The sequence below is a fragment of the Leptosomus discolor genome, chromosome 6 (assembly GCF_034619465.1).
Source record: "Leptosomus discolor isolate bLepDis1 chromosome 6, bLepDis1.hap2, whole genome shotgun sequence".
NCBI classification, from domain to species: Eukaryota; Metazoa; Chordata; class Aves; order Leptosomiformes; family Leptosomidae; genus Leptosomus; species Leptosomus discolor.
Window position 1 is genome coordinate 42,818,923 of NC_141396.1, and position 26,175 is coordinate 42,845,097.

The window sequence follows — 26,175 nt, forward strand, 5'->3', positions numbered from 1 at the left end:
GCAGTTCTCCAGATCCTTTTTCTGGCCCTTTTTAATTTCTAATTCTAGCACAGATCTCTACCACAGGCCAGGGAGGTGCTTGCACATGAAGAAAATTGTTCTCTTTTGCATCTCCTTTGGGAATGAAGAAAAATTAAATTCAGCTGCCAAAGCAGTTCTTTTAAGTCCGATTTCATTCATTCTCCAACTCGGTCTGATCACCTAGCCAGGTCTCTAATATTTTTAATGTTCTTTTGGAAAAGCACAGAATTGCTAGAAGAAACTCATCATAAAATATTTCCCATCTTGAAAGATATTTGCTGTATAAGAATAGGGAGTGAAGTATTAGAAAAAATAAAGTAAGAACAACCAGGCTTTTAGTTTCAACCATTTCAGGACAAATACACATATATATACACTACCAGCCCCCCGCTGCAAGCGCATAAACAACGTTGACCCTCAGTATGGGATTGTGACCAGAAGACCAGCAGAATCACGGGTTCTGTAGCTTTGTCAATATATCTTACGGTTCATTCTGTGAATATATTCTGTGAATATAAAATTTACAATGACTTCTACTTGAATATCCTCTTAATTCATTAAAAACTGTATTTGGGACTACGCAATTATTATAACTACACTGTGAATGTAAATTTTGCTCCATCACTCAGATTTCTTACCTTCAATGCTTCATAGTTTGATGTCCGAGTCAAGAAATTTTCCCAAGATTTATTGACCATTTCTCTCTGCTTATGGATAGCTTGGATCTGTAATATAAAAGGGATTTACAAGATGCAACACAAGCTTTGTCTCATGAGCTTTTCTGAATTCTTTGCTTGTGCTGTGTGAATAGTATGTTCACCTACGTCCCTCTGGCTACCTTAGCTCATCCCTCTCACCTGAGATTGGATGAAACTGTTGCAGTAACGTACTTGTCCTTTAAACACTTCACTTATGCACCGCCTCTAAATAAAAAGGCTTACCTTCTCTGTGCAAACTAATTTTCCCCTCTTCCAGCACAGATGTTGGAAGAGCTCCAGCTCTTTCAGGAATATTTTCTGTATATTCCCACTCTCAAATGACGAATAACAGAGATGGAATGAATTCTGGTGACAAAAGCGCAGGCACCACAATGTACGACAATCCCATAAAAACACTATCATGAGATTTTAGACAAACAGACCAATTGATCTTACTTCTCAGAAAGCAGGAGAGGATGAGACAGTAGATGAGTAAAAATGCCAGATGCCCGCCTTATAACCAAAGCTGGAAAATGTCTATACCTGCTTGCTCTCAGCATGCCGGGAAGCACAAAGCCCTGCTTTGTGAAGTAGTGAAGCTCTGTGAATATTCAGCCAAGGGAGCTTATAACAGAGGCTTATGTTTCATTCTCACCTCTGTGCCCGGCAAGTTCACGGAGCAGATCCTCCTAGGAACTCTGCTAGGGCACATGGAAAACAAGGAGGTGACTGGTGACAGCCAACATGGCTTCACTAAGGGCAAATCGTGCCTGACAAATTTGGTGGCCTTCTCCTATGGGGTTACAGCATTGGTGGATAAGGGAGGAGCAACTGACATCACCTACCTGGACTTGTGCAAAGCATTTGACACTGTCCCACATAACAGCCTTGTCTCTAAACTGGACAGACATGGATTTGATGGATGGACCAACCAGTGGATCAGGAATTGGCTGGATGGTCCCACTCAAAGAGTCATGGTCAACAGCTCGATGTCTGAGTGGAGACCAGTGATGAGTGTCATTCCTCAAGGGTTGGTATTGGGACTGGTGCTGTTTAACATCTTTGTTGGCGACATGGACAGTGGGATCGAGTGCACCCTCAGCGCGTTTGCCGATGACACCAAGCCATGTGGTGCTGTCAACACGCTGGAGGGAAGGGAGGCCATCCAGAGGGACCTTGACAGGCTGCAGGTCTGTGCACACCTCATGAAGTTCAACAAGGCCAAGTGCAAGGTCCTGCACCTGGGTCGGGGCAATCCAAAGCACAGACACAGGCTGGGCGATGAGTGGATCGAGAGCAGCCCTGGGAGAAGGACTTGGGAGTGCTGGGGAATGAAAGACTGAACATGAGCCAGCAATGTGCGCTCACAGCCCAGAAAACCAATGGCATCCTGAGCTGCATCACAAGCAGAGTGGCCAGCAGGTCGAGGGAGGCGATTCTGCCCCTCTGCTCTGCTCTGGTGAGACCCCACCTGCAGTGCTGTGTCCAGCTCTGGGACCCCCAGTACAAGAAAGACACAGACCTGCTTGAGTGGGTCCGGAGGAGGCCCTGAAGATGCTCAGGGGCCTGGAGCACTCCCCCCTGTGAGGACAGGCTGAGAGAGTTGGGGTTGTTCAGCCTGGAGAAGAGAAGGCTCTGGAGAGACCTTATAGCAGCCTTCCAGTGCTGAAAGGGGGCTACAGGAAAGGTGGGGAGGGACTCTTGATCAGGGAGAGTAGTGATAGGATGAGGGGTAACAGTTTCAAACTGAAAGAGGGGAGATTTACATGAGATATTGGGAAGAAATTCTTTTCTGTGAGGGTGGTGAGGCACTGGCACAGGTTGCCCAGAGCAGCTGTGGCTGCCCCCTCCCTGGCAGTGCTCAAGGCCAGGCTGGATGGGACTTCGAGCAACCTGGTCTAGTAGGAGGTGTCCCTGCCCACGGCAGGGGGTTGGAACTACATGGTCTTTAAGGTCCCTTCCAGCTCAAACCATCCTGTGATTCTGTGATTTTAAGAAGCAGATGTAGTTGTAATAGGTACTTTAAATAGTTATCTGCTACAGATCAACACAGGTGCAACTCTGTAGTAATATAATGATAATTTCTCATTACACTATTGCTGATGCATCACTGATGATATTGCTTCATTTTTTTCATGTTGTTGTCTAAACACTGGCAAAATTATACAAACTGGGAGAACTGAGGTTAACCTGATTTAATTTAAAGTAAAAATTTTACTGCTGAGACAGATTAAAATATCTTCAAGCAGCATACACATATAGGATACTCAACATTATATAATACGAAAATCTTCATATTAATTGACAAAAAAACTTACATGGGCTTTACTTGTTTAAATACTCCTTGTCTTACTTTTGTATATGTTTTTTCCTCTTCTTGGATTTCTTGGTAGTGTTGACTTTCAAGCACTTCAGTCTGCAGAGCCGCAACCATTCTTCCAGTATCTTCTGCCGCCTCTGAAATAACTTTCAATGCTTCCTCATCCGACATAACAGGCCTGAATTCTTCTTTTAGTTCTGCACACAGTTCACTCCAAACTTCTCCAACCTGTACAAGAAACACACATCACACTATTTGATACTTCTCTTTTTTTCAGTTTCAATTATTCAAAAGATAATGGAGCAATCATCGTGCTCCTTGCTGTTTCACTTCCTAGAATTTTTATGCAAGTTTAGGCTTCAGTAATGCTACGACAAATTCATTCATGATAATCCTCCCTGAGCCTTCCCAAGCTCAAGGTTGACTCCACAGAGGAATAACAGGAATGCTGGCAACTGCAAAAAATCAGAAATACTGATAGCTACAAGATGTCAGATTACAAGAGTGTTGTGTCCTACTGGCTGCTGCTTAGAATCTCAAACTGTGCACATGCAAACTGCCACATGAGACATAAATGACAGCTGGAATTATCGACTAAAGACTGAGTCTCGCTAGTTCCTGAACACTTCAAGCTCTCACAGACTTTGTTCCTAAGCAGCAAATTGGCATAAACTGCAGCATCTTTTGAGCAGGATGGCTCCCACAAAGCCTGTTATCCTGTTCTTGTTTCCTACAGGCACATCATTCTTAACTTTTGACAGTACGGATGGATACTGCATGCGAGGACAAAGATGGGAAAGCACAGAAAAACCTGTATCAGAATGTGTATTTAATGTCATTCTTAATAGCAAACTGCTAAAACTGACCTTACTGCAGTCCAACTCTACAGCCCCTCCCCAATTTCTTACTCCTAGCCTGGTGCATTCCTGTTTCTTGAGCTGGTGAACAGTTACAACTATTGTTTTCCAACTAATTTTTAACTAGCATTGGTTTCTGGTCTTATTTTCTATGCAGTCCCAAACATTTGTAGCAGTACAAAGGAACAGTCTGGGGAGCGTTGCAATGATGGAGGTGGGAGTGTTCCTTTTGATGGCAAGTACTGGCTTATGCTCTCTGTGAAACTACAGGTGACTTGTGACATAGGCCACAGCTTTTGAAGGGATATTTGTTTGTTGCATCCTGAGATACACCTACTGTTTTTGCAAACACAGGTGCAGCAGTAGTATTTTCTTCCACAATACTCACTTTAAAGTCAATATAACGCCGTATGATAGCAAGTGTGACAAAATCATTAGTAGACAAGCCAGGTAAATTTTCGAAACCTAAAAGAATATTAATCATGTCAGTATTAACAGAATGATGAACTTATCTTAAAATATAACATTCTAAAAAAAGACACCACCTTATTCATCATAAGATCATGTGCAAAATCTTCATCACACATAGACCAGTCAGTCACTCTTCTAATCCTGATCAGGCTTTTGGTGACAAATAACCTGTTTTCTCCATAACACATTCCCTCTATACTAACTCTTTACTTATGATTGGCTCCAGTGACCTTCCAATCACTTGGAAAGCCAGGATAGTACAGCATTTGCTATGCTTTTGCGGTGAGGGCTTGATCTTCTGTTAAAGCAGACAAACAGTTGAGCCCACAGGTCACAGTTTCTGAAACAGCAGCTCAGCAGAGAGTTTGCTTTAGCTGTGAAGTAGCCAACAGGAGAATCATATTACAGGGTGCCCAGTACTTTGTTTCAAAGCTGTGTAATGAGTGTCCTCTATCTCAGAGACTTGAGCCTTGAGCATAATGCCCTGAGCACTGTGACTCCACCTTTTAAAAAATACGTTTACAGTATGTGTAAAAGAGTAAGGTAGAGAAGTATTGTTGCTGAGACTATGCCTCATTTTTTGCATGCTCAATGTTAATTAGACTTGATTTATTTTCAAAAAACTATATATAGTCTATCAAATCTCATTCTAGACTTCAGCATAACATCTATATGGTAACTGGGAACACCATAAATAAAGACCAATGAACACTGGTTTTCCAGATCATCATGTTGCAGGCTGTTACAGAGCATGACTACAGTAAGGGGAAGGTGCTGAGAAAAGACTATAAAAATCTTTCCATTTTTTATTATCTGTTTTCATGTCCTTTCGGTAATTCACAGGAGACATTACAACGTATATAACTAATACAACTAACATAAGAGGTATGTGTGAATATAGGAGAAAGCTGGGACAAAATATCATGCCTTTTTGCTTTAATAAACAGTTTAGCTCTGACCTGATATTTAACATAATTAATGCTAATAAAAATTAGTAAGAACCTGGGTTACAACAGAGGAAGAACTAGCTATAGTTTATTAGAGAAACTAAGGATGTTTTGAAACCAGCTGGTTCTCTAGGTTACCCAGGGAACTGGTTGAAGCAATCTCAGAGCAATTACTGACCATCTTTGAACCTGCGGAGGATGGATGTGAAAAAACAAACATAATGCCTGTTTTTAAAAGGGGAAAAGGACAAGCCAGAGAACATTGGTTCAGTTCAGTTCCTGAAAAAAGACTGAAACAAATAATTAAACAAATAATGTTTATGCAGCTAAATGGGGACAGTGAAAACATTTATATCCAACATGAATTAGTAAAAACTAAGACCTAGCTTTTGTTCACAGCCAGATAAGAAATCTTATGGATACAGAAGAGTTTATCACGTATCTTGACTTCAGTTTAGGTTTTTAGACAAGGGTCTAATGAGTATTCATACTCAGTGTGCAAACAATGTAGAATTAGAAGGGACTGCAGCAATTCAAAGGAAAAGATTAGAATGCAAATTAATCTTGCCAACCCGAAAAATTTAATGCAGTAAGGACAAAGAAAAAATTCTAAATCTAGGAATAACCATTTGCACAAATCTAGGATGGCAGATGACCGCACAAGATCCTAAGTCAAATAAGCAAACAGTATCATGCCACTACGAACACAGAATTGTTATATTAATGTCAGAATGTTTATTTACAAGATGAGTAGAGTACTGTAGCTCTGTTTGACTCTGAGGCTTCTGCTGGAGTACTATGTTCAGCTTGGGGACACTACAGATCAAGAAGAATGTGAATCAGTTAGAAAGACTCAATAAAAAATCAATGAGAATAATTAAAGGGTACATGGGAAAACCAGATCAGTAACGTCTTTCTCAATCTAGGGAAATAAAATTAAATGTAAAAGTGTTAAAATATGTGAAAGAGATATTGTGTGTGGGAAAATACAGAAAATTTCAAGCAACTTCTACGTTTAATTCTAGGAAAACTCTTCCTAATGGTAGGGGCAGCAAAGTACTGGAGAAGTCTTGAAATTGTCATCGATAGCGACTTTTAAGAACAGGGTGAGCAAGCATCTGTTAACAGAGTGTTGACGATGCATCTCAAAGTTTCCTTTGACCTTCTTTTTTTTTTTATAGTGACTTCATTGATGGCTAGTGAACAAGTCCAGTTTAATGACAAATATGACACTGAGAAGGCAATTCACTTGTCTTACCTAGCTTGCACAATAATGAATAAAGTTTTGCCCGTATGTTTTCTGAAATCTCCATGATGGCAAAACTGGGACAGTTGGCAGGCATGGGAATGACTTCTTGCTGCTTCTGGAAGCTGCTAGCAATAGGTCTCTTCATGTCTAATAATTTCAAAACACAAAACCAGAGTAGAAGAATGAAGAGGCAGTATGTTCCCAAAGCTATTGCACTTAGAGGAAATGCTATCTGTGTAATGAAGTACGAGGAGCTTTAGCAGGCAGCCATGGACATATTCTTTTCTGTGATGCCTCCTCCAAAAGAGGACAGTTCCACTGACTTTGTGGACACTATGTAAATAATTTTCATAGCTTGGCCAAGAATTTGAACATAATTTGGGCCAGGAAATAAAAATTTGTGAGAACATAGCACTCTCCTTACGTCTTTTTACAACATATAACAAAAGACAAGGCCTTTTGTGGAAGACATTAAGTAGTTTAACTGTCCAGCATTAGAAAAGCTGCTCAGGACACTAGTCATAATTCTGGTTGTTACCTGGTTCATTCCTAGCTGAGGCAGAACATGCTACCTAGTGGCTAGACTCTAAACAAAATAGATAGAAGGTATGTGGGGTTTGGTAAGAATGACAGCATAGAGCTACAAATATTGTAATTTACTTTCATCAGGATCCAGACTACAAAAGCAATTACTGCTTCTGTTTAACTTTATTCAGTGGAATGCTTAGTTTCACACGCACCACAACACTTACCAACAATCCTTCCATATCGATCATGTTTGACTCCTAGCTCCAACTCCTCCTGCCTCCATAACTCTATTAGAAGGCTGGCTGCTGTTTGATCTTTTTCCCCTCGCCAGGTACTGATGTGCGAAGTGGTTTTATGGTTATCACAAAATTCAACCAAGATTCCAAGAATTATATTGCACAGGTTCTTTTGCTTTAACTTGGTGAAGGGAAAAAAGAAAAAATGTTTTAAACCGTTCAAAACACAGTGATGTCTACCTTCAAAAAAAATAAAAATAGAGTAATTGTGTAATATGTGATCAAGCAACTGTGAGCTTTTCATCACAACTATTTGCACAAACCCGGTGTACAAACTTGTAAATCTTTCAAGTTTCTGGAATCGTGCCATGCGAAGTTCCATAAATCAAGGAACATGAGGGGAATGAGGGTAGGATCATATAAGACGCATACAGAATTACATGTTCAGTGCTGTACACATGCCTCCAGGCTCATGTGCTGGAGAATACACTACTAACAAGATTTATTTTTATAAGAAGCAGACTCTGAAGGCAGTGCCTGAGTGGCACCACACAGCACTGGCCCTAGTTTATGGCCAGATCTTTCAGCAGCAGCTGAGAGCAGGGAAGGGTCTGCAGCTTGCACTGCCAGGGCGTCAGGGACTGGCAATCCGACAAGAATGAGAAGGCAATGAAACAGGGAAGGCGCACACTAGTTTTGTGCCAGGTGAAATGCCTGTGCCAGCTCTATGTCCAAGACCCACAGAAGCAGCTATACATACAAAATACATGTACAGAGTAATTTTAAACATCAAAACTTCTAAAGCCTTGAAGTGTGTATGAATCTGCTCTTACAAACTTCAACACGAAGTAAGAACTGAGGTGCTTTTCCAATCAGAGATGTCAACCAAAGTGAGAGCACAGTTTGAATTGTCTTTTTAAAAACAGCATATTTTTGGTAAATTTAAAACTCCCTCTGTCAAATACTTGTTTTCAAAAAAGATACATGCAAAATCCATCCAACCATTTCAGAGCAGATATCCTGGTGTGTGATTACCTTCCTGTCTCAAAGAATTACATACACTGGTCTTTTGTTAGTATTATAATAGTCTTAGGAGATAATGTAACAAAAATAACACAATTTTCCACGTTTACTACTCTTTCATTCTGTAACAACAATAATAAAAATACCTACTGCCAACAAATCCAGAAGGAGAAAAATGCCCTGATTTTCAAGAAAATAATCTTCTGCCATGTAACATCCAATGACACAGGACCTTAAACAGAAAAAATTTCACTGTGTAGAAACATTTTTATGCTGTAGAACATTCTACAAGTATCTCATTTATTTTACTGAATTGCATAAACATATTTGGTACGAAACATGTTTCATACCTTCCAGGAGCAGAAAAATCATGTTTCACATGCCTTTTCATCTACACTGCACAACTAAACATACTCTAGTTGACTGCTCTGCCTTCTCTTGCAGGTGGCACACCTTCCTTGTAGCAGCCCAAGAAATATGGCAGGTTCACAATGAATAGGATTAGAATATGGATTTGAACTAAAACTAACTAAAAGAGGCTAACATTTAGCCACATCTTGTCCCTGATCTGGCTTATTGCAGGGCTGTGTGAATATTTCTGCCAGCAGAATCAAGAGGGTGAGACAAGCAAGACCTTTTATTGTGTTTGCTTCTTCCGGCTTAAAATGACCATAAAACCAGCAGTCAAATTGCTCTCTCTTCCTTATTTCACTTACTTATTGTTACTAACATAGAAACTGAAGGGATCTCCTGCAACAGTTCTTTCTTCCAGACAAACATATCATTTGGCTTTCAAAATATTTATCAACCTCTTCCTTGAAACAAATTAATTTTTGGTGATCCTCCTATGTATTGGCATACCCTGATAGCAATCTTTAAAGTATTTCTAGCCCAATATAGCCAGTTTACAAACACTTCTTATGCTTACACAGTTTTAACTAATATTGGTCTATTCTTGCATTCTATTTACTTTTCTGAAGTTATTTACAGACTCTAACCGTACACCTCTCTTGGAAGGTCTTAGGGAGCTGCATGTCAGGAGGTTGCTCTGTGTGTCAGACTGCTGTGTAGGAGTTGTCAGACTGAACTCCTATTTAGAAGAGAATACATGCAGAATATTCTGTTTATTTTGTATCATTTTTAATTGGTCAAACTGTATGGAGGATTTTAATATATTTTAAATAGAAGAAATGCCTCTATGTGAAGAGAAAGGCAATACTATTGCAGACCTAAAAAATACAAGACTTGCCATTTTTAAGAGTTACTGATGCTAAAATACTTTACTAACCACAAGCAGTCAAGCGCACTGAAGAGGAGGCAACTGTGGCCTAATCCACTATTTAGCTTCTTTGGATCCATCTGAATGAATGCGATAAGTATATCCACTCCTTCATAGCTGAATAGCTCCTGTTGAAAAGTTAATTAAAGCAACACATTTCTCAAATAATATTTACTAAATAGCTACATACAAGAAAACACAGAGGAAACTGAAAATTTAAGTATTTAAATTGTAATAAAGTTGGCCCACTTGTTAAAGCAGGGTCTATTCGTTATGATATACATAAGAGATTTTCAGTCTTTCCAAACTGCTAAACTCAGTCGTTAACACACTTTCATATATCCATTTAAAATTCACATAAATTAGCAATTAAATAGGTGAGACACTTCCTAGTAGATTTCCGAGTGATTTTGCATTTTAACTGTCACTGTCACAGAAACCAGTTATCAGACCTGACTTGTTAGTGATGAACTACAGTTGACACCTGCTTTTGAATAAAAAAAGCATTATCCTTTAAATGAAAATATACCATGTTTTGATGTTTTCTGCACAGTATGACGTAGAAAGATACATACCTTTCTGTGGGGAGTATTTTCACAGAGAGCAGACAAAAGAAACAATGTATCAGCTTGGATTTCCAGTAGAATGGCATCTTCCTTCTCTTTAGATTTGTTTGCTGCATACTTTAGGATATCTATAAATGAACATAATTTATACATGTGAATGGCCTATACACAAGTCATATTTCTATGACAGCTGCTGATTTATAAAAAAATCAGATTCACACCACGGGATTTTTAAAGGAACCTACTTATGCTGTTCAGTTTTATCCCCTGTGTTTTACACTAGCTTACAGAATTGCAGCACTCTGATGCTGTAGTTCCATGGGCTCTGCTCTCGGTGACAGAGCTCCTGACAGCAGCTTGCACTAACTTCTTCCTTGTTCAGTCTCTGTCCTGCCCCTTGTATTGTGCCAGTGCAATGAATAGAGGGAACTGATCTGAATTAAGGAATTCTTACAAAAAGGCACTGAACTTAAGGATTTGCTCTACTGTACAGCCTCACAAACATTTGTACTGACAGTGGAAATGGGGGAGAGACATAAAATACCATCACTGCAGAGAAAACCAACCTTGGAACCACTATGTGAAAGAGGACGTTCAAACACAGAACTCCCCCAAAGTAAGAAAAGTTACTTGAATCTGGTAAGTAAGGTACAGTGTTAATTTTGCTTTCACTAAAATCTGTAAGTTTCCACAGAGTTTTCACTGGAGTTCAGCATTCAACTGAGGGTATAAAATCTTTTATTTCTAGGCTTTCTATTAGAACATATACTCTTTGAATTCCAAAGGATCTTACTTATTTTGTTTTTTCCAGTATGACTCTTTCATAGTACTGTCAACTTTTTATTATTGTAAGAAAAGAACTTAAAGCAGTGTGTACTGGAACTTAAAACCAAATGCAACAGTAGGTGTTACTGAACAAGAAAATGCTCTAAAATTGCAGGAGCAGTGGTTAAGCAGTTCTATTCTGCTCTTACTCTTCATAATGTTACTCACATAAAAGCACATTGTTACTAATTTTCTTCTACTCTAAGGAGGAGCTGTGGAAAGCGACACCATAATGGACTTAGGTAGCACAAGACTCATGGCTGGAGTTCCCAGGGGATACCACAATGAAATAAGATGAAACACAGTATAATAAAGGGAGAAGGGGCAGCTTTCATTCTGGAATTAAACACATAGGCTTTTACAGCTGTCTGTTTTGCTTAATTAATTCAATTCTGTGTGTTACAGTGTAACAAAATTCAAAATCAAATCAATTACATCTTGGATTAATTGTTTGAGGTTTTTTAGTTTTTCAGAGTTAAAGGAATAACACGCTAAAACCACAGCACAGGAAAAAGCACAAACAGTGTCAACAGAAAGGTGCTAATTTAAGTACAGCAATACAAATTGTACTTTACCCAGTAGCTGGCTAATTGCTCCCTGGTCACACAAATTAAGGTTCACGGCATCATCATACAGGGACACCACAGACCTCAGCACTCTCAGGCTGTAGCGCATTTGTGCCAGTTTGTTGCCACGACCACCTGTTCCATGGAAACTGTTACCTTGACCAAAGAAAGGCTCTGCAGAGCAATCACAAAAAATCCCTTACTATTAGAAAGGCTTCTTGTTTAAAATCACCCAGTAATAAGCCTTTCTGGGTAGGGTTATACCTTTTACGTTCATGAGAAAGGTATGATTTTGGTGAACATTTAAAATTATTACAACAATTTTTCTAACATTACTTTGTTAATGAGCAGTCGCCGAAACTCAAAATATCTCCTCTAGCATGACATGCAATATCAACCTTCTGATCTCCGTTAGACCCAAATCAAAAATTCTTCCTAGGAAAACTCACCAATTTTATGATGAAAACTATCCATCCCCAGAATACTGGTGCATGAAACTGGATGCAGTTAGTTACCTTTTTGCTTAGCCCATGCTTTTACCTGATGGCCACAAGCCAGCCTTAGCCTGGAAGCTCTCTTACTGTGCACAGCTCTAAGTTTGAGTTAACGCATCCTGCCTCATGGCAGGAACTACTGGTGGGCTTGTTGCCACAGTAAGTGTACCTGATGACCTCAAAACACAGGCAGCAGAGATGCACGGCTGCCCACACAGCTGAAGGAATATCAATATAGGGGCACACAGGGAATGGGGCACCTTCAGTGCCTTCATTAGATCCTTCAATAGAAAAACAATATTATGGTCATTTTTTTTTTTAGAAAGATTAATTTCCTAAGTGACCTATTGAATCATTCTGATTTCACGTGTTTTACATTTTTCTTTCCTATCAAAGAAAGCAAGTCCAGTTGAGTTGTATTTTGAGGTTACTGTGTATGAAAGCCATGAGCATCCACTGACCTTGGCCTATACACCATTCTAGAAACACAAGGAGAAGAGTATTTGCTTGGCAGGACAAATATTTATCTACTACCAAGGGAGCCACTGAAGATAAAACAGCAATTGCATGAAGCTGTAATTCTTCATATTGGGCAACAGACCAGTCACGAAATCCAGGCTTTTGATTTGGTTTTACATAGTAAAGCAAAGCTGGCATCACATCATTTTCACTGAGAAGCTGCAAAGTCAAGACGAAGAGAAAGAGAGACAGGTTACAGGTTTCACAGGTGAATAAGGAAAATCTAAAGCAATGAGTCAACTTTGTCTGTCCTACAGTAGAAAATTATTTTTTATTGAGAAAGTATGTCATGAATGCTACAAGTACAGACAAACTGTTTATATTCTGTAGCATTCACACAGACTGCAATTTGTTAAACTTTATGATGTTCTTCACATGTATTTCAATAATGCTTTGCGGTCACTTGTCAGCTCATTTCCCCAGCATGGTCTAGCTTTGTAACTTTTCTAAAATAGAAACTGTACGCTGCTTTTAAACAGCAGGACTTGGACCGAAGCCATGTATGAATTCTTGATGTGGAGAACAGCTGATTTCAGTCTACTGGACTATGCCAGGAGGACAGCTAAACAATATTCCTGTGATTCTTTTGACTTTATTTTTTGCTTGCTATATCTTCTGTTCTGTTACAACTTACCTGTGCAGCACGCGGATCTTTAGATAAGACTCCTAATACATTAAACAGTAACTTCTTCAGCTCGAAGTCCTCATAAGAGTAGGTAAGTTTAAGACCTTTTACCACAGGATTGGGAATTTTAACTATGAAGAGAATTGTAGATAAGTTACCAAAAAATCATCATTAAAAGTAAAAATAGTGTAATTATGCAGTATGAAATCTCTTACCTTCAGTAAATGTGGCAAGCACTATTAACAGCTCTGCAAATCCACTTTCCTAACAGGCGTTCAAAAAACATACATTAATTAAATCAAATTCCAGAGAAATTAAGACTTATGATTTAATTTTAGTTTTGCTTTTTTTTTCAGAACATAGAGTTTAATGTATCCTATGGCAGAATAAACAGAATTTTATCAAAGAAGAGATCAACCATTTGGACATTGTACAATACTAACTACAGTCCTAAGGGCAGAATTAGTTAAACCCATGTCTCATTCAGTTGAAGTCTGAACTTGTATGGGGAAGTCCCAAACACAGGTATTCACCACTACAGTCTATCCCACAAGAAAACCCTATTCTCAGTACTGTTAGAGTTGTGGTTTTTAAAACGCATTTGTGCACGTGTGAGTTTGCACATCGGGGTCATCAGTACACACGACGTTGTGCCTTTGGCTGTGTGTACCAATACCCTTACCTTCAACTTCAGCGCGTTTACAAGTAAGCACAGTGAAACTGCATGTATGAGCAACATGCATTTACAAATATTACATATTAAAATTCCAGAAAATACAATCCTGTCATTCACAGCTCCTAGCTAGCCAGCAGAAGGACAATTACATCTCATGTAACTACAGACAGGACCAAGGCTGGAGGTGTCTACGCAGCTCACCAGAGGCAAAAGAGCTTCGTTTCTGAGGCAATTAGAAGCCAAGGTTACCAGGACATTGCTCTTTTTGAGCACCAAAACACATGAGCTCGGCCTCAGCACCCTGGCAAAGCCACCACAGAGCTTTCAAGCAGCTCCCAGGAGGAGCGTGGCTCATGGAACACTGCACAGACACCCATCCCCACAGAACCACGCGGCTCTATTGGTTTTGCCGCAGCTTTTTAGCTGCATCCCCAAAAAGCTGGGCTCAGATTTGTTCAGCCTAGCTCTGGAAGCTAGCATACACCCAAATGATTTTAACAATCAGAAAAATATTGAAAAAGTAATTTTAAACAAAATATGGAGGTACACAACTATATGGCCTATTAGCTTTTGTCTCTGTGGTGTCTATATTCTCTGTACAAAGCCATTGCAAAATGGTTAAATGAAAAACAGCATTAAAACTTACTAATGTTCTCTCCTTGCTGATCAATGTTGAGGGAAACCAGTAAGCAATTACCAAACAGAGAGTTTTGTTCTAGCCCAGAGATAATCATAATTAATATCATTATAAGCTTTACTTTACGTATATTTTCCAGTTTACACGTCGTGAGAAAATTATTTTCCTTTTCAGAGGCTCAGATTCCTCTGCTGATTTCTGAATTATGTTAAACGCAAGACTGAGTTTTCTGAAGTTGCTTGGATAGCATATTAAGAAAAAAAAGAGAACATTATGATGAAAATTTCTCTCGTATTATCTACAAGGCAGGATTCAATGGTAATGTTTTTGTCTACCTGATATTTATACCTTGTATTTCGTAAAATCTCCAGGGAGGCTGAGAATATAGAATGTAAATGAAAAAATTTTCATTTTTTCCTTGCATTGAAACAATTTTTCTTCCTTGTAGTATAAGGAATTAAAAATATGTGTCCTGGTTATTTATCTTGTAAGAAAAAACTGCCCTGTTTCTACAGCCTGATAAACAATTTGAATGTTTTAGACATCAAATGTGTTGCTGCAGTAGTGTAACAGACATTTCACAATGGTTAGTGATAAAATGGAAAGCTTGAATGAAAAATCTGTAACCTTCCTTACAGACTATAAAATCTATTTAGTAATACAGTCAACTGGGAAACTTCTACCCAAGCTGAGAAATTAATTCCCTGAAAGTAACCCATTCCTGAACAGCCAATGGACCTACACAAATTCGATTGCTTAATTATTTAGTATGTATGTCACCACTTCATTTAAACTTCTAAATCTCAACTGTAAAACAAGGGTAAAAGAATGTTAACAACAACTATAAAAAGTTAATTTCTCTGCAGTTTCCTCATAAAAATTCTGGCATATTACAGAAGAATGAGTCACCTACTTTTTAGGCAAGTCATGAGAGGGAATTCTGGACTACATTTTTGTGACCTAGTCTTAGAAAGAATTTATGTTATGATTAACTAGATCTAAGTAATTATTTTCTCAGCATTTTATTTAGAGCTTCTGAGCTAGGTTTTGAGGATCCTTCTTGTTGCTAGTTATGAAGCACAGACACTTCAGTTGAATTTGGGCCATCTGAATACAGCCTATACTCCTATACCTTCAAACAAACGAGATTTAGTGCAAAACTCCTTGTAGCAGAACGGCACATCTGAGAACCTGTGCAAGAATACAGGAGTTAATGTTAACTTTTGCACATGAAGAGTGTTGATGTAATTTTCTAAGTGCTAAATAAGGTTGCTGCTAGTACTCTAGGCTAATGACCTACACATTTCAAGTCTCTCTGAGGTCAAGTGAACTGCAGAAAGAAAAAGTTTCTTGCTCAGCAAATCTAAGAGGAAAGTACTGGAGACAGAGTAGGATAAATACTGGAACCTTAATGGGGAAAAATACTGAGCATACAACAGCAAAGGAGAAGCTACTAGTCTCTGCAATATAACTATAAATACTTACAATCATAGGTGCTGCAGGGTTTTCAGCTAGTAATGTGGCGATCACCAAGAGGTCGTTCCGTAGCTGACGATCATAATGCCAGAAACCGTGCATGAGAAGGTCCACAAATACTTCTTTCAAAGTACTTAAAAGAAAGTGAAATACATTTAACCTTTTCATATTCTAATTTTAGACAGCCCTAGGTATAAGAATCCTCATTCAGCATTACACTTTTCAAAGCTTTTTTAGGGTTTAACTGCAAGAGAAATAACTTAAAACTTTGTTATGAAATGGATTCTTACGTGTACCACTCGACATCCAATTTAAGCGTATATGCAAGGTGCATGTATTACAAATTCCATCTCCCACTGTATGTGTTATAATTAATGAATACAAAGACATAATATTTATTCAAGCATGGAACTGGATGTTGTTGAATGATTATTGAGAAGAAATGGTCTAATCCTAAGTAGTCAAAACAGTGCAACTGACTAAGGGAGAATGTTACCTACTCCAGCAGAGGATCTAGAACTATGCCCTTTACAATACAGAATTTCCTACTCATTTTGTAACATAAGGGTTTCAGCAGTGCAGTAATACTGGCCTACCAAGTCTAACATGTGAGCTTGAAAATGGTGCGATTAACTTTTTCATCATTCAAAGTGATACATACAGCTATACCTCCTGCACTAAGCAGAAGAGCACCTTGATCTCTCTCTTGCCCTCTAACTGAAGCAACTGGTGGTGGATCGCTGTGCTTGTGAAATACACAGAGGCCTGACAATGAAACTGAAGTTGACTAGATGTGCTTTTAGCTGGACACTGGCCACGGAGTTTGTACGCTACCTGTAGGCACCTCTTGGATTATAAATAATTTCCTGGCAGCTCACAGCCACAGTGCCATCTAACCTGCTGAAACAGAAATAGATGCCTGAGGTGGCTAAATCACAGGCTGCTTGGCGATGAGGGCTGATACAGTACTGCTTCTATTCTGGAAAGTCAGATATGTTAATACTGAAAACCACGAGGACTTAACCCAGACACCTCCATTCCCTGCTTGTATTTTTCTCTCGATTCACTTCAAACAAAACACTACACAATAGCAATGCTTTAGATGTCTCCAAAATTACAGTATTAATTTGTAACGTGCTTCCCTGTACTTACTGTACACATTCCAAGCTACTGAGCTGATTAACAACTTCTTCTTTTGAGGTGTTTTCTAACAGGTTCCATAGGATTTCTGAGGAGCGGAACACCAGCTGTCCTGAGGGATCAACACCATTTAGATACAAACAGAGTCTGCTGGCTGCTTGGGCCTTCATCATAAGTCTGCAATTTACTCCTGAAATTATGAAAATATGAATAATTAATTCCCTGTAGGTCAGTAATTGTTTTAGGCATGTTTGGAGAACAAATGATCTAAGATCAGAAGTAATGAGATTGTTGAAAGAACAGTTTGTACTAACCAGAGCTGGAGAGATGCTGGAGAGCTTTAAGTAACCACAACTTCTCAGTAAGTTGATTTTCAACTAATGCTAGTGACAGAACGAGAGTTTCTGCTAATCCTCCTAATTCAGCCATCTGAATTTTATAGTTTGGACTTGTTGGCTGGTAACCTGCACATACAACAGCTTTAGTTACAATGCAGTAAATATTCAGCGTTTTGGTGACTTCATAAAATTTTCTTCCTTTCTCAGGAAACGACTGAGAACCGAGTATCTTATTTCCTTAGTCCTAAAACCAATTGAAAAAAATTAATCTAATAAACAACAAGAGCTGCTTTGCTTATATCTGAGTATTAACAGTGCCTAAAGCATATCCAACAGACTTACTATGCTATATGAACAAATTAATTGCTGCCTAGAATTCACAGAGTGAAAGAACAAGCAGGGTTACAGAGAGGTGAAAAATCTTCAGGTTATGCAGTAAGTTGTTGGTGCAGGACTCTTCTGTAGCTGATTCACTAGAGAATTAATGCCTTTTATTATCATATCTCTTAAAATATGCAAATCCAACTTTTGATTCATAAGCGTGACTTTCTAATGTGCCCCTGTTTTTACTTTTGCCATGCATATGAAAATCCGTATATCATTACTGAATTATGGGGGAAAGGGAAGCATTGGGAAAAGAAATGTATGTTTATATATGCTAATTAATGAAAGTAAAATTTATCTTAAAGAGTTTAAAAAATACATCTATCAAATGACATGAAATGCAGGATCAATAAATGCAGATAATGCACATGGTGAAATGAATCTTAAGCGTAAACTCTGATAGGCTTTAAGTTGGTATCACTGTATAGGTAAGAGAACTCTGCAGGATCAAACTTTGGCAAGATGTACATATATGCTTAGAGATGAAGAATTTGACTTAAAAAACTCAGACTGAAATACATTCTTCAGTTCTGAAGTAACATATCTTATTTTCTACATCTGGAGGAGAAGAATAAAATCTCTTGATATTTAACATTCACTGACCTTGATGGAACGATTTACATATTTACTACATGCACACATAGCTGCTCGCAGCATTTGAGTCTTGTTTGTAAGGTAAAACCAGACTTATACACTTTCATATGTCTAGAATCTTGTGAGAGCTGTTGCAGCTGCAGCTTCTTTAGCTGTCTCAGCACAGGACCCTGTGTCCCTAGGAGGGGACCCATGACTGACTGTGCCTGGTAACAGTCTCTGGCACCATCATAAGGGTCAAAGGAATAAATAGTAGTGGATTCTGATGACACTTCTCATGCCTATCTGCAATACCAGAGAATGATGCTTGAGCTCATATGCAGGCATCAGCAGACTCTTTCTGCAGAGACAAGTCACACCATTTATTCAAAGTCTATGCTCAAGTATATCCATACAATATGAACTCAATCAAATTTAGATGGGCTCAGATTTATCCCTCACAAGCAACACAAGTGAAACCAGAGCTGCTTCTCTCCAGGCTACATATACAAAGTTGAAAATTACATTTCCCTTCTTATAATTCTGATCCTAATTACTCTCACTTCCATGTTTCAGAGAACTCGTGACCACTTCACATTTTCTGGACACTATTTAATCCTAATCCCATAAATGTACTATGTAATTCCCTGTACATGGATGAAGTAATTTCAGATTTTGAGTATGCATTTCTATAAAAACATGTTAATTGCACATTTGCCAATATTATATATTTAATATGTGAGATACAGTCATTATAAAGAAAAAATTAATCCATAGCTAATTAAAAGAGCCATTTCAAAGTAGCTGGGATCATAAACACCTGATTTCTTGTGACACTTGAAAATACTGTACTTTACCTGAAAGTAGTTTTCTTGGTAGCTCTGTATTATAAAAGCTAATGACACACTTACAGATTTGTATTCTAACTTGAGAGCTTGGCACCCTCATCAAATAACCTGTCAGAAATAGAAATAAAATGTAATTTACAATGTTTATAATTTTTTTAAGAAAGTAATGTGAAGACTTCTATTTACAGTATTTAGTGTTTCCTTTGGTCCTACCCCCTACAAATCTGTAAGTTCATGCAAAGTTTGATTATAAAATACCTAAGGGGTAGGGTCTCCCACACTGAAGGGGACAAAGGGGTCTTGGAGGAGCAACATAAGGTTAATCAAAAAGTGACCTCCTCTGCTTTATGGCTACAGACCCTTATTAGAGACTGGATGTTATTCCAGAAGTTGTGGAATTCAGAAGGAAGCTACTACACCAAGCTGCTGTCATCATCACCATGGCAGAAACTTTTCTTCTAGTGGACATGATATGACATAAAGGGAGGACAGAAAGAGATCCTTTTCAACAAGACAAAGAGAATTCCATTGAGAGCTACCAGTGCCTAACACAGGTAATATAAAAAATCTCTTAAATTTTAGCATCTTTTTGGACATGCTACTCTAAAGACAATCTGGAATACCTGCAACCAGGGGCCATTCTGCTATCTACTCAGACCTGTGAAAATAAAGACTTCTAAAAATATTTTTTTCCTCCCCCATTTCAAGGAGAATCTGTTTTTCATGTGTGACAGGCTGATTGTGTTACCTCTTTACCGTTTAAATCTTACCGTTAACTGAGCTGATATATCCCTCCTGCTCTATTCTGAATCCTTTTTGACCTACAGTGTTTGCAGTATTTTCTTTGAAAACCACATATGTGACATGCAAGGTTGTAAAAAGATATTTTAGTACTATGAGGTCCAGTGAGATCAAGACATGATTTGGACACCTTTTCCTTAACAGCTCTCAGAACAGTTTTCTAAAAGATAGAAGCTCATGGCTTAGACACAGCAGGAGGCTGAAGTCAGAAACTGCTCCTCCTGGTAAGGCATGACACTAAATTGACTTGTGTTTTTCCTTTGTAGGTGATAGATCTCAGGCTTTCGGGTTTGAAGGTTTGAGCTAGGAGTCAGGAGTTTCTGTTTCTCACTTGTTTCTTCCATTTGGTTTCAAAGCAGCAGGAAGGACGCATGTTTCCCTTATCCCAGGCTTCAGTATATTTATAATAATATACCAATTTCTCAGAGCAAATTTAAATGGAACAGGCTATAGACAGGTTTAGTTCTTCAGCTGTACTGATAAAGTTACTTCACATAGCTTCTGACACTGGGAAAGGTAATTCTGATAGCTAATCTGCAGGTTAGCTGCACAGCGAGATAGGAATGGTTTCTAATACTAAAAATTACAGAGGACTGAATGAATAATTGAAAGAAATTACATTCACTAAGGAGGCATCAGGAAATTAAAATAGTTCTAATAATACAGTTAATTTTATTATGACATAATAATGATTTTATTATGGCATATCAATTTACACTCACCCAGCTGTGCAATGGATTTTGAAACTGCCACAGAATAGCTTACTTCATCAGATAATTTCTTTTTTTGAAAGGGTAACCTGCAAAACGAAATTAAAAAATATTACAGTCCTGCTTAAAACACCGCAGAAGAACACTTTAGTCAAGTCACCAGGAAAGCTCAATTACTCTTCTCCTCTTCCTCGACATTTTTTGCAAATAAGGATACTTTTCCCAGGACAATCACATCCTCTATAACGCTGATTCTACACTGAAAGTTCCACTTCCATAATCTGGCAATTACATTTTGGCAGTTGGTGGTACATGTGCATAGATAATATTTTCGTAATTCATATTTGATGCAATAAAAAATACTGCATAAACAAACGTCATTTAAATGTGGAAGATTAAATCCTGGAACCTAGGCACCATCAGGCTATTGCAGAGCTAGACTATGCAGAGATATGTGCAGGGGTGGGAAAAAAGGATCATATCCCTGGGCAAGACCTCTTGAAATGCATAAAAATAAAACAAATAAACTGACTCCAAACAGCCCAATGACAAATTTATCTAAAAAACCCCAGGATATTAGGAAATATTTAATAACATTTGCAAAATACTCAGATATGACATAAACATGTAAGTGCTAAAAACTGTCTATCAGTAAACACTACAGCATTATGCTGAGATCTCTACAGCTCATCATGTAGAAGCAGCTTTCCAGTAGGTTTACCTCTGTAAACACAGCCAGAGGAAAAGAAAGGAGAGAGCAAATAATGGAATAAATTGGGGGGAAAAACAGACATTGGAAAAAAAGTGGGAAGAAGACAAGTAAAGAGAAGCAGTTGGGAAAGAGTGGAAAATCTTCCTACAGGAGCTCTGGTTTCTGAAAGAAAATTTTAAATAACAGCCCCTCCCTCTAGTTAAAGGCTTCTCTTTGTCATATGAAGTAGTAGAGAACTGGAGGGGGTGGGGGGGGTGGGGGGGAATTTCCACAGCACAGAGAGTAAAGCAAAACCCATGGGTGCAATCTTCCTAAATATATTCATTGCAGAAACCACAATTATTGCTGAACTGCTGTAGGAGACGAAAAGTCTCACTCACGGCTACATTTTATTGACTTTATACACACATTCTCAGTTTTGTCATGCTTCTGCCAAACATGGAAGAAAACGAAACGCTGTTCTGTACTTTCTCATTCTCCGCTGCGTGGCAGCAAAGGAAAGCTGTACAACTGATAGTGCTCAAGATTCAGCTGAGAAGTTCTGTATTTATTAAACCCACCAGCTGAGAGGAAGCTATGTAAAACCTATTTGAATACCTGGTTTACTATGTGACTCATTTTCTGTCTGGCATAATTTTTCTCTTCCTTATTCTCCCCAACTGTAATTAAATACAGGAGTAACTATAGTTACAAGCATTCCGTAAGTAACCTTATTAAATTACTGAGGAGGAGAAAACTACTGACAAGTGTGGATAACACCTGAATTCTATTCAACAAATAATTTAAAGTACAGTATGACAATAAAGATGCCCCAAAATTAATGCAATATGTTTTAAAATAATAATTGATCCCAAATCCTCTGATTGTTGTGGTTCTTTCTCTTCTGCAACATGGCCTGTCATTTCGTAAAGCTTACCCTCAGGTACTAAAGTGTTACCTCAGGTTTGTAAACTCACTCAGAGAGCTTGTTTGAAACAGCAAAACATACCTCCGCAGGACTGAGCTGCTGAATCTTTTGAGGCCAGCAGTCCCAGAACAACTTACTCAGGTACTAAGACACCTTGGGGAATCTTGCTCCCAAGCAAGCCGGGGCAATTACCACACAGTTTTGAATGATGCAATAGGTAGCTCCGCAGATATTGAACTGCAAAAATGGGTCCCTCCCTCCTGCCCAGAGAAACGGGACTCAAGGAAAACACAGTTGATGAAAAGGAAGGGTGACAAAATAGATGCCTTGCAGATATAGATGCCTTGTAGATAGATGGTGTATGGCTACGTCAGTTGCCTTAGAAAATATGAAAGTGTTAACAGGCATTGTTGAAATCTCTAAATGAAGGGCTGAAGTACTTACCCACATAATTTAATAAGTTCACATAAAGGCTCAGTGAAAGCCTCTTGTTCATTCATTTTTTCTGCACACAGGTTAAGAATTTCGATTATTTGTACTAAATCCTTAAGGGGCTTTTAATTCAAAGTTAAGGAAATCAGATTGTTTGCACTGCTATGAAATCAGAAGAAAAAGTTGAAAACTATATTTATCACACTTCAGGCACAACCAAGAAAAATGAAAGGCAATGCTTTCAAAGTCAGATGTCTAAAATGACAAGTCAAAACTTGGGCTTTTCAAAACAGTGTTACTTTTACAGATGTAGAACTCCTGCAAATCTGATTTAGCATTCTCATCAGCTGAACTCACTGCAAGTTCAGCACTGAGTATCTGAAAATACCGGATGAACAGTTTTTATATCCCAGTGTCAATTTACCTATCTAAATTCTGAGACAGCCTCGAGGTATTTAAATTCCTACTCGAGTCCTGAGTGAACAGACTGAAGTTTGAAAATCTGGACCCAAACACATATTAGGATTATCTAATTCAGGGTAGAGGCACAAGATCCAAACTGCACAGATCACTGAGACTGAGAAGTTATTACCAATCTACCCACTCAGGGAAACTGCCCATAAGCGCTTAGCCACAACTCAATTGTGAAGTAACATGATAGTTTAAATCACTGTGGCAATTAGCTGAACTGTACAAAATTAACCACATTTGTTCATGTGCCCACACCCTCCCTAGTACTTCTGATGACTGGAAGCCTTTCAATTTGTACAATTTTTCATGTACAAACACGAAAAAGTTTCAGAAAAATTAGTCTGACTTCATTTTTCTTTAAAATGTCTCCTCACTGGAAGTCATTGCTATTTTATCTGCTGCTTCTTAAGTAGTGACAATTATTATGCTTGCCTATTCTGAGTTGAAAGTACACTAATCACATTTTGAATGCTTTCAACCACTGCACAGGTGAGATCCCTTTACTGAATTTTGTAGGAAATTAATCTAGCATCCAAGAACCCTGCTGACCTACCAGCCTTGGCTATGTGTGCACAAGGCAGCCAACGATGAGAACGTATGTGGACCATCACTGCTCTCCACCTGGAAGCACAGCACATCATAAAACACTTTGCTGAAAAGTCAGAGGATTATCATACATAAAGCACCATGTCTTCAGAATTCTACAGTGGCAAAAAGGATACAAGCCCATTTTCAAAGCGCTTGACTACCTTCTTGAGAGTTTTCAGCTGCTCTTTTTCCAAATCTTTCTTAAGTAAAAGAATGAGAAGCAGGTTTTAATTGCAGTTTGCCTTAGAACATTAAATGATTATGCTTAGTCCCTTTTAAGTTTAAATGAAAGTGGAAACCAGATTAAAAAATCACAGGACACAATGAAATTCTGAAAGTGCTTTGCAGCAGGATTAGCTCCTTGATTAAGCCTCATCTCCAAGTAGAGTCTGCGCTCCTGTAACTGAAGAGGCTTTTTAAAACTCTTTTTCTCACTTGTGTGGGCTCTTTCTACTAAATTCTTTGGGATTCTGTGAAAGACAACTAAGAAAACCAAACCTATGCCACACATGACATAAATATATAAAAATGTGGATCTGAGTGGGTTCAAGTGGAGCTCTGCCACCACTAGGAAAGAGTCTGCAGATTTGGAGTTGTAAACAACTGAAGTGAGGATATGGCAGGGTGTGTCAGTGATACACAGCTCTTCTGAGCACCTCCATGCTGCAGCTTGAGGCAGGCCAGAAAGCTGTTTCAGGAATCTACAAGCCCAGAATCCTAAGGGTATTTTATCACACATCTTGTACTCCCTAGAGAAGCAGTAAGCAATATCAGCTAGCAGGTTTTTCTTCAGTCAGTGAGTTTATGCTATCAGCTCTGTATCAAAAGGGAGGGGAAAAAGACACAAACTACTTCTCTGTGGGGCATTAACTTAAAATGTGGTATGTTTAATCAAGTTCTTGTTTTAATAATATAAATTATCAGTCTTTTAGATCAAAAGTAACTGAGGGCTTAGTGAATTTAGTCTGCCAGATCTTGTAGAGACCAAAAATAGTCTGTGGAAGTCCCTGAGATGCTGCTCTCCTGTGTGCCTAGGTAGTCATATTTGTTCTTCAACACTGAACTTCGTATATTCCTCCTTCCTTTAAAATCACCTCCCTAGAGAAATGTCAGCAGTTAACTTGGGCAATTACAGAAATTCCTGACATACTTTCTATAACTCTGTACTCTTTCTTTTCTCAGCTGTAGGTTTCAGCACCCTAAAACTCCCAGATAAGCTAGAAATTTCACATTTCTAGTTTCCAGATGCACATGCTTTTGTCTTTTTCTTTAGTGCCTTTGTGAGGATATACTGCGTTATAGCTATATATGTATTTTCTTTTTTAATATAAAACCATTCCCTATTACAATGGCCAACTTCAGAAGAAGTGTTCAAATACCAGAACAAATACTTGAGCTTTGCTGCGCTCTGCAGCCCCAGCCTCTAGTGCCATCTGGTTTACTCAGGGTGGGCACTACAGTAATGGTATATAACATTTTTCTAAGCTGCATTACTACCCATGTAACTGAGATAACGAGGTATCAGGCTTACTTACTAAGTCTGAATCTTTGAGTAGTTTGATGACGTGATTCAAATCCACCGATTTTAACTGTGTATCCTAGAAAAGCAATACATTTAACTTTTTTTTTTTTTTTTTGTAGGGTGTGCTTTAAAAGTGCTTAAACCTTAAAATGTGAAAGCGCCGCGTTGAACCAGCGAGAATCTACCCACAGACGGGTAAATCCAGGCTGTGTGGGGAGCACAAACAGGGGCTTGATCTCAACCCGGCGTAGCGGCCAAGCCAAGCCAAGCCCAGCCAGGCCACGGCAGTGCCTCCCGGTCGGAGGCGAGCCTGGCGGGTGACTCCCGGCCGCGGCGGAACTCACCTGGACGGCGCCAAGGTCCGCGCCGGCGCCCGAGACGTTCCTGCGCCGCTCCCCGCCGCAGCGAGAGGCGCCGGAGGCCGGCGACAGCGCGGGAGAGTGGGCCGGGGAGCGAGAAGGCGCCCGTGACGGTGGGGGCTCGGCCACGGCCAGGGAGGACATGGTGCCCGCTCGCCGCAGCAGCGCGGCCCCGCGCCGTTGCCATGGGAGCAGAGCGGCGCCACCGCCTGGCGCCCAGGCCGAGGCCCGCGGGGCGGCCGGTGGGCACCGCCGGGACCCGCCCGCTCTGCGTCCCGCGGCCTGCAGGCCGCGGTGCTGCCTCTCCTGCCTCAATCCGCCCCTACATCGCTTCATCTCTGCCGCCACCCCCGCGTTTACGCCCTGCTCCGTCCCAC

At 39.3% G+C, this 26,175-nt stretch overlaps 1 protein-coding gene across 1 annotated transcript in view; it reads right to left on the bottom strand.

Annotated features, from left to right (window-relative positions):
• Nucleotides 1–25,942, bottom strand: part of CFAP69 (cilia and flagella associated protein 69) — a 35,259-nt gene extending 9,317 nt beyond the window's left edge. The window contains exons 1-21 of the mRNA XM_086467320.1: nucleotides 25,784–25,942; nucleotides 25,453–25,515; nucleotides 24,052–24,117; nucleotides 22,871–22,980; nucleotides 20,820–20,896; nucleotides 19,306–19,404; nucleotides 17,468–17,617; nucleotides 17,166–17,343; nucleotides 16,023–16,146; nucleotides 13,440–13,488; nucleotides 13,234–13,355; nucleotides 12,542–12,758; nucleotides 11,596–11,760; nucleotides 10,205–10,323; nucleotides 9,639–9,757; nucleotides 8,501–8,582; nucleotides 7,316–7,508; nucleotides 6,573–6,710; nucleotides 4,285–4,361; nucleotides 3,073–3,267; nucleotides 660–746 (exon numbers count right to left, since the gene is read on the bottom strand). Coding sequence (XP_086323446.1) covers nucleotides 660–746; nucleotides 3,073–3,267; nucleotides 4,285–4,361; nucleotides 6,573–6,710; nucleotides 7,316–7,508; nucleotides 8,501–8,582; nucleotides 9,639–9,757; nucleotides 10,205–10,323; nucleotides 11,596–11,760; nucleotides 12,542–12,758; nucleotides 13,234–13,355; nucleotides 13,440–13,488; nucleotides 16,023–16,146; nucleotides 17,166–17,343; nucleotides 17,468–17,617; nucleotides 19,306–19,404; nucleotides 20,820–20,896; nucleotides 22,871–22,980; nucleotides 24,052–24,117; nucleotides 25,453–25,515; nucleotides 25,784–25,942 — 2,589 coding nt within the window. The remainder of the gene's footprint in view (nucleotides 1–659; nucleotides 747–3,072; nucleotides 3,268–4,284; nucleotides 4,362–6,572; nucleotides 6,711–7,315; nucleotides 7,509–8,500; nucleotides 8,583–9,638; nucleotides 9,758–10,204; nucleotides 10,324–11,595; nucleotides 11,761–12,541; nucleotides 12,759–13,233; nucleotides 13,356–13,439; nucleotides 13,489–16,022; nucleotides 16,147–17,165; nucleotides 17,344–17,467; nucleotides 17,618–19,305; nucleotides 19,405–20,819; nucleotides 20,897–22,870; nucleotides 22,981–24,051; nucleotides 24,118–25,452; nucleotides 25,516–25,783) is intronic.
• Nucleotides 25,943–26,175: the final 233 nt, after the last annotated feature.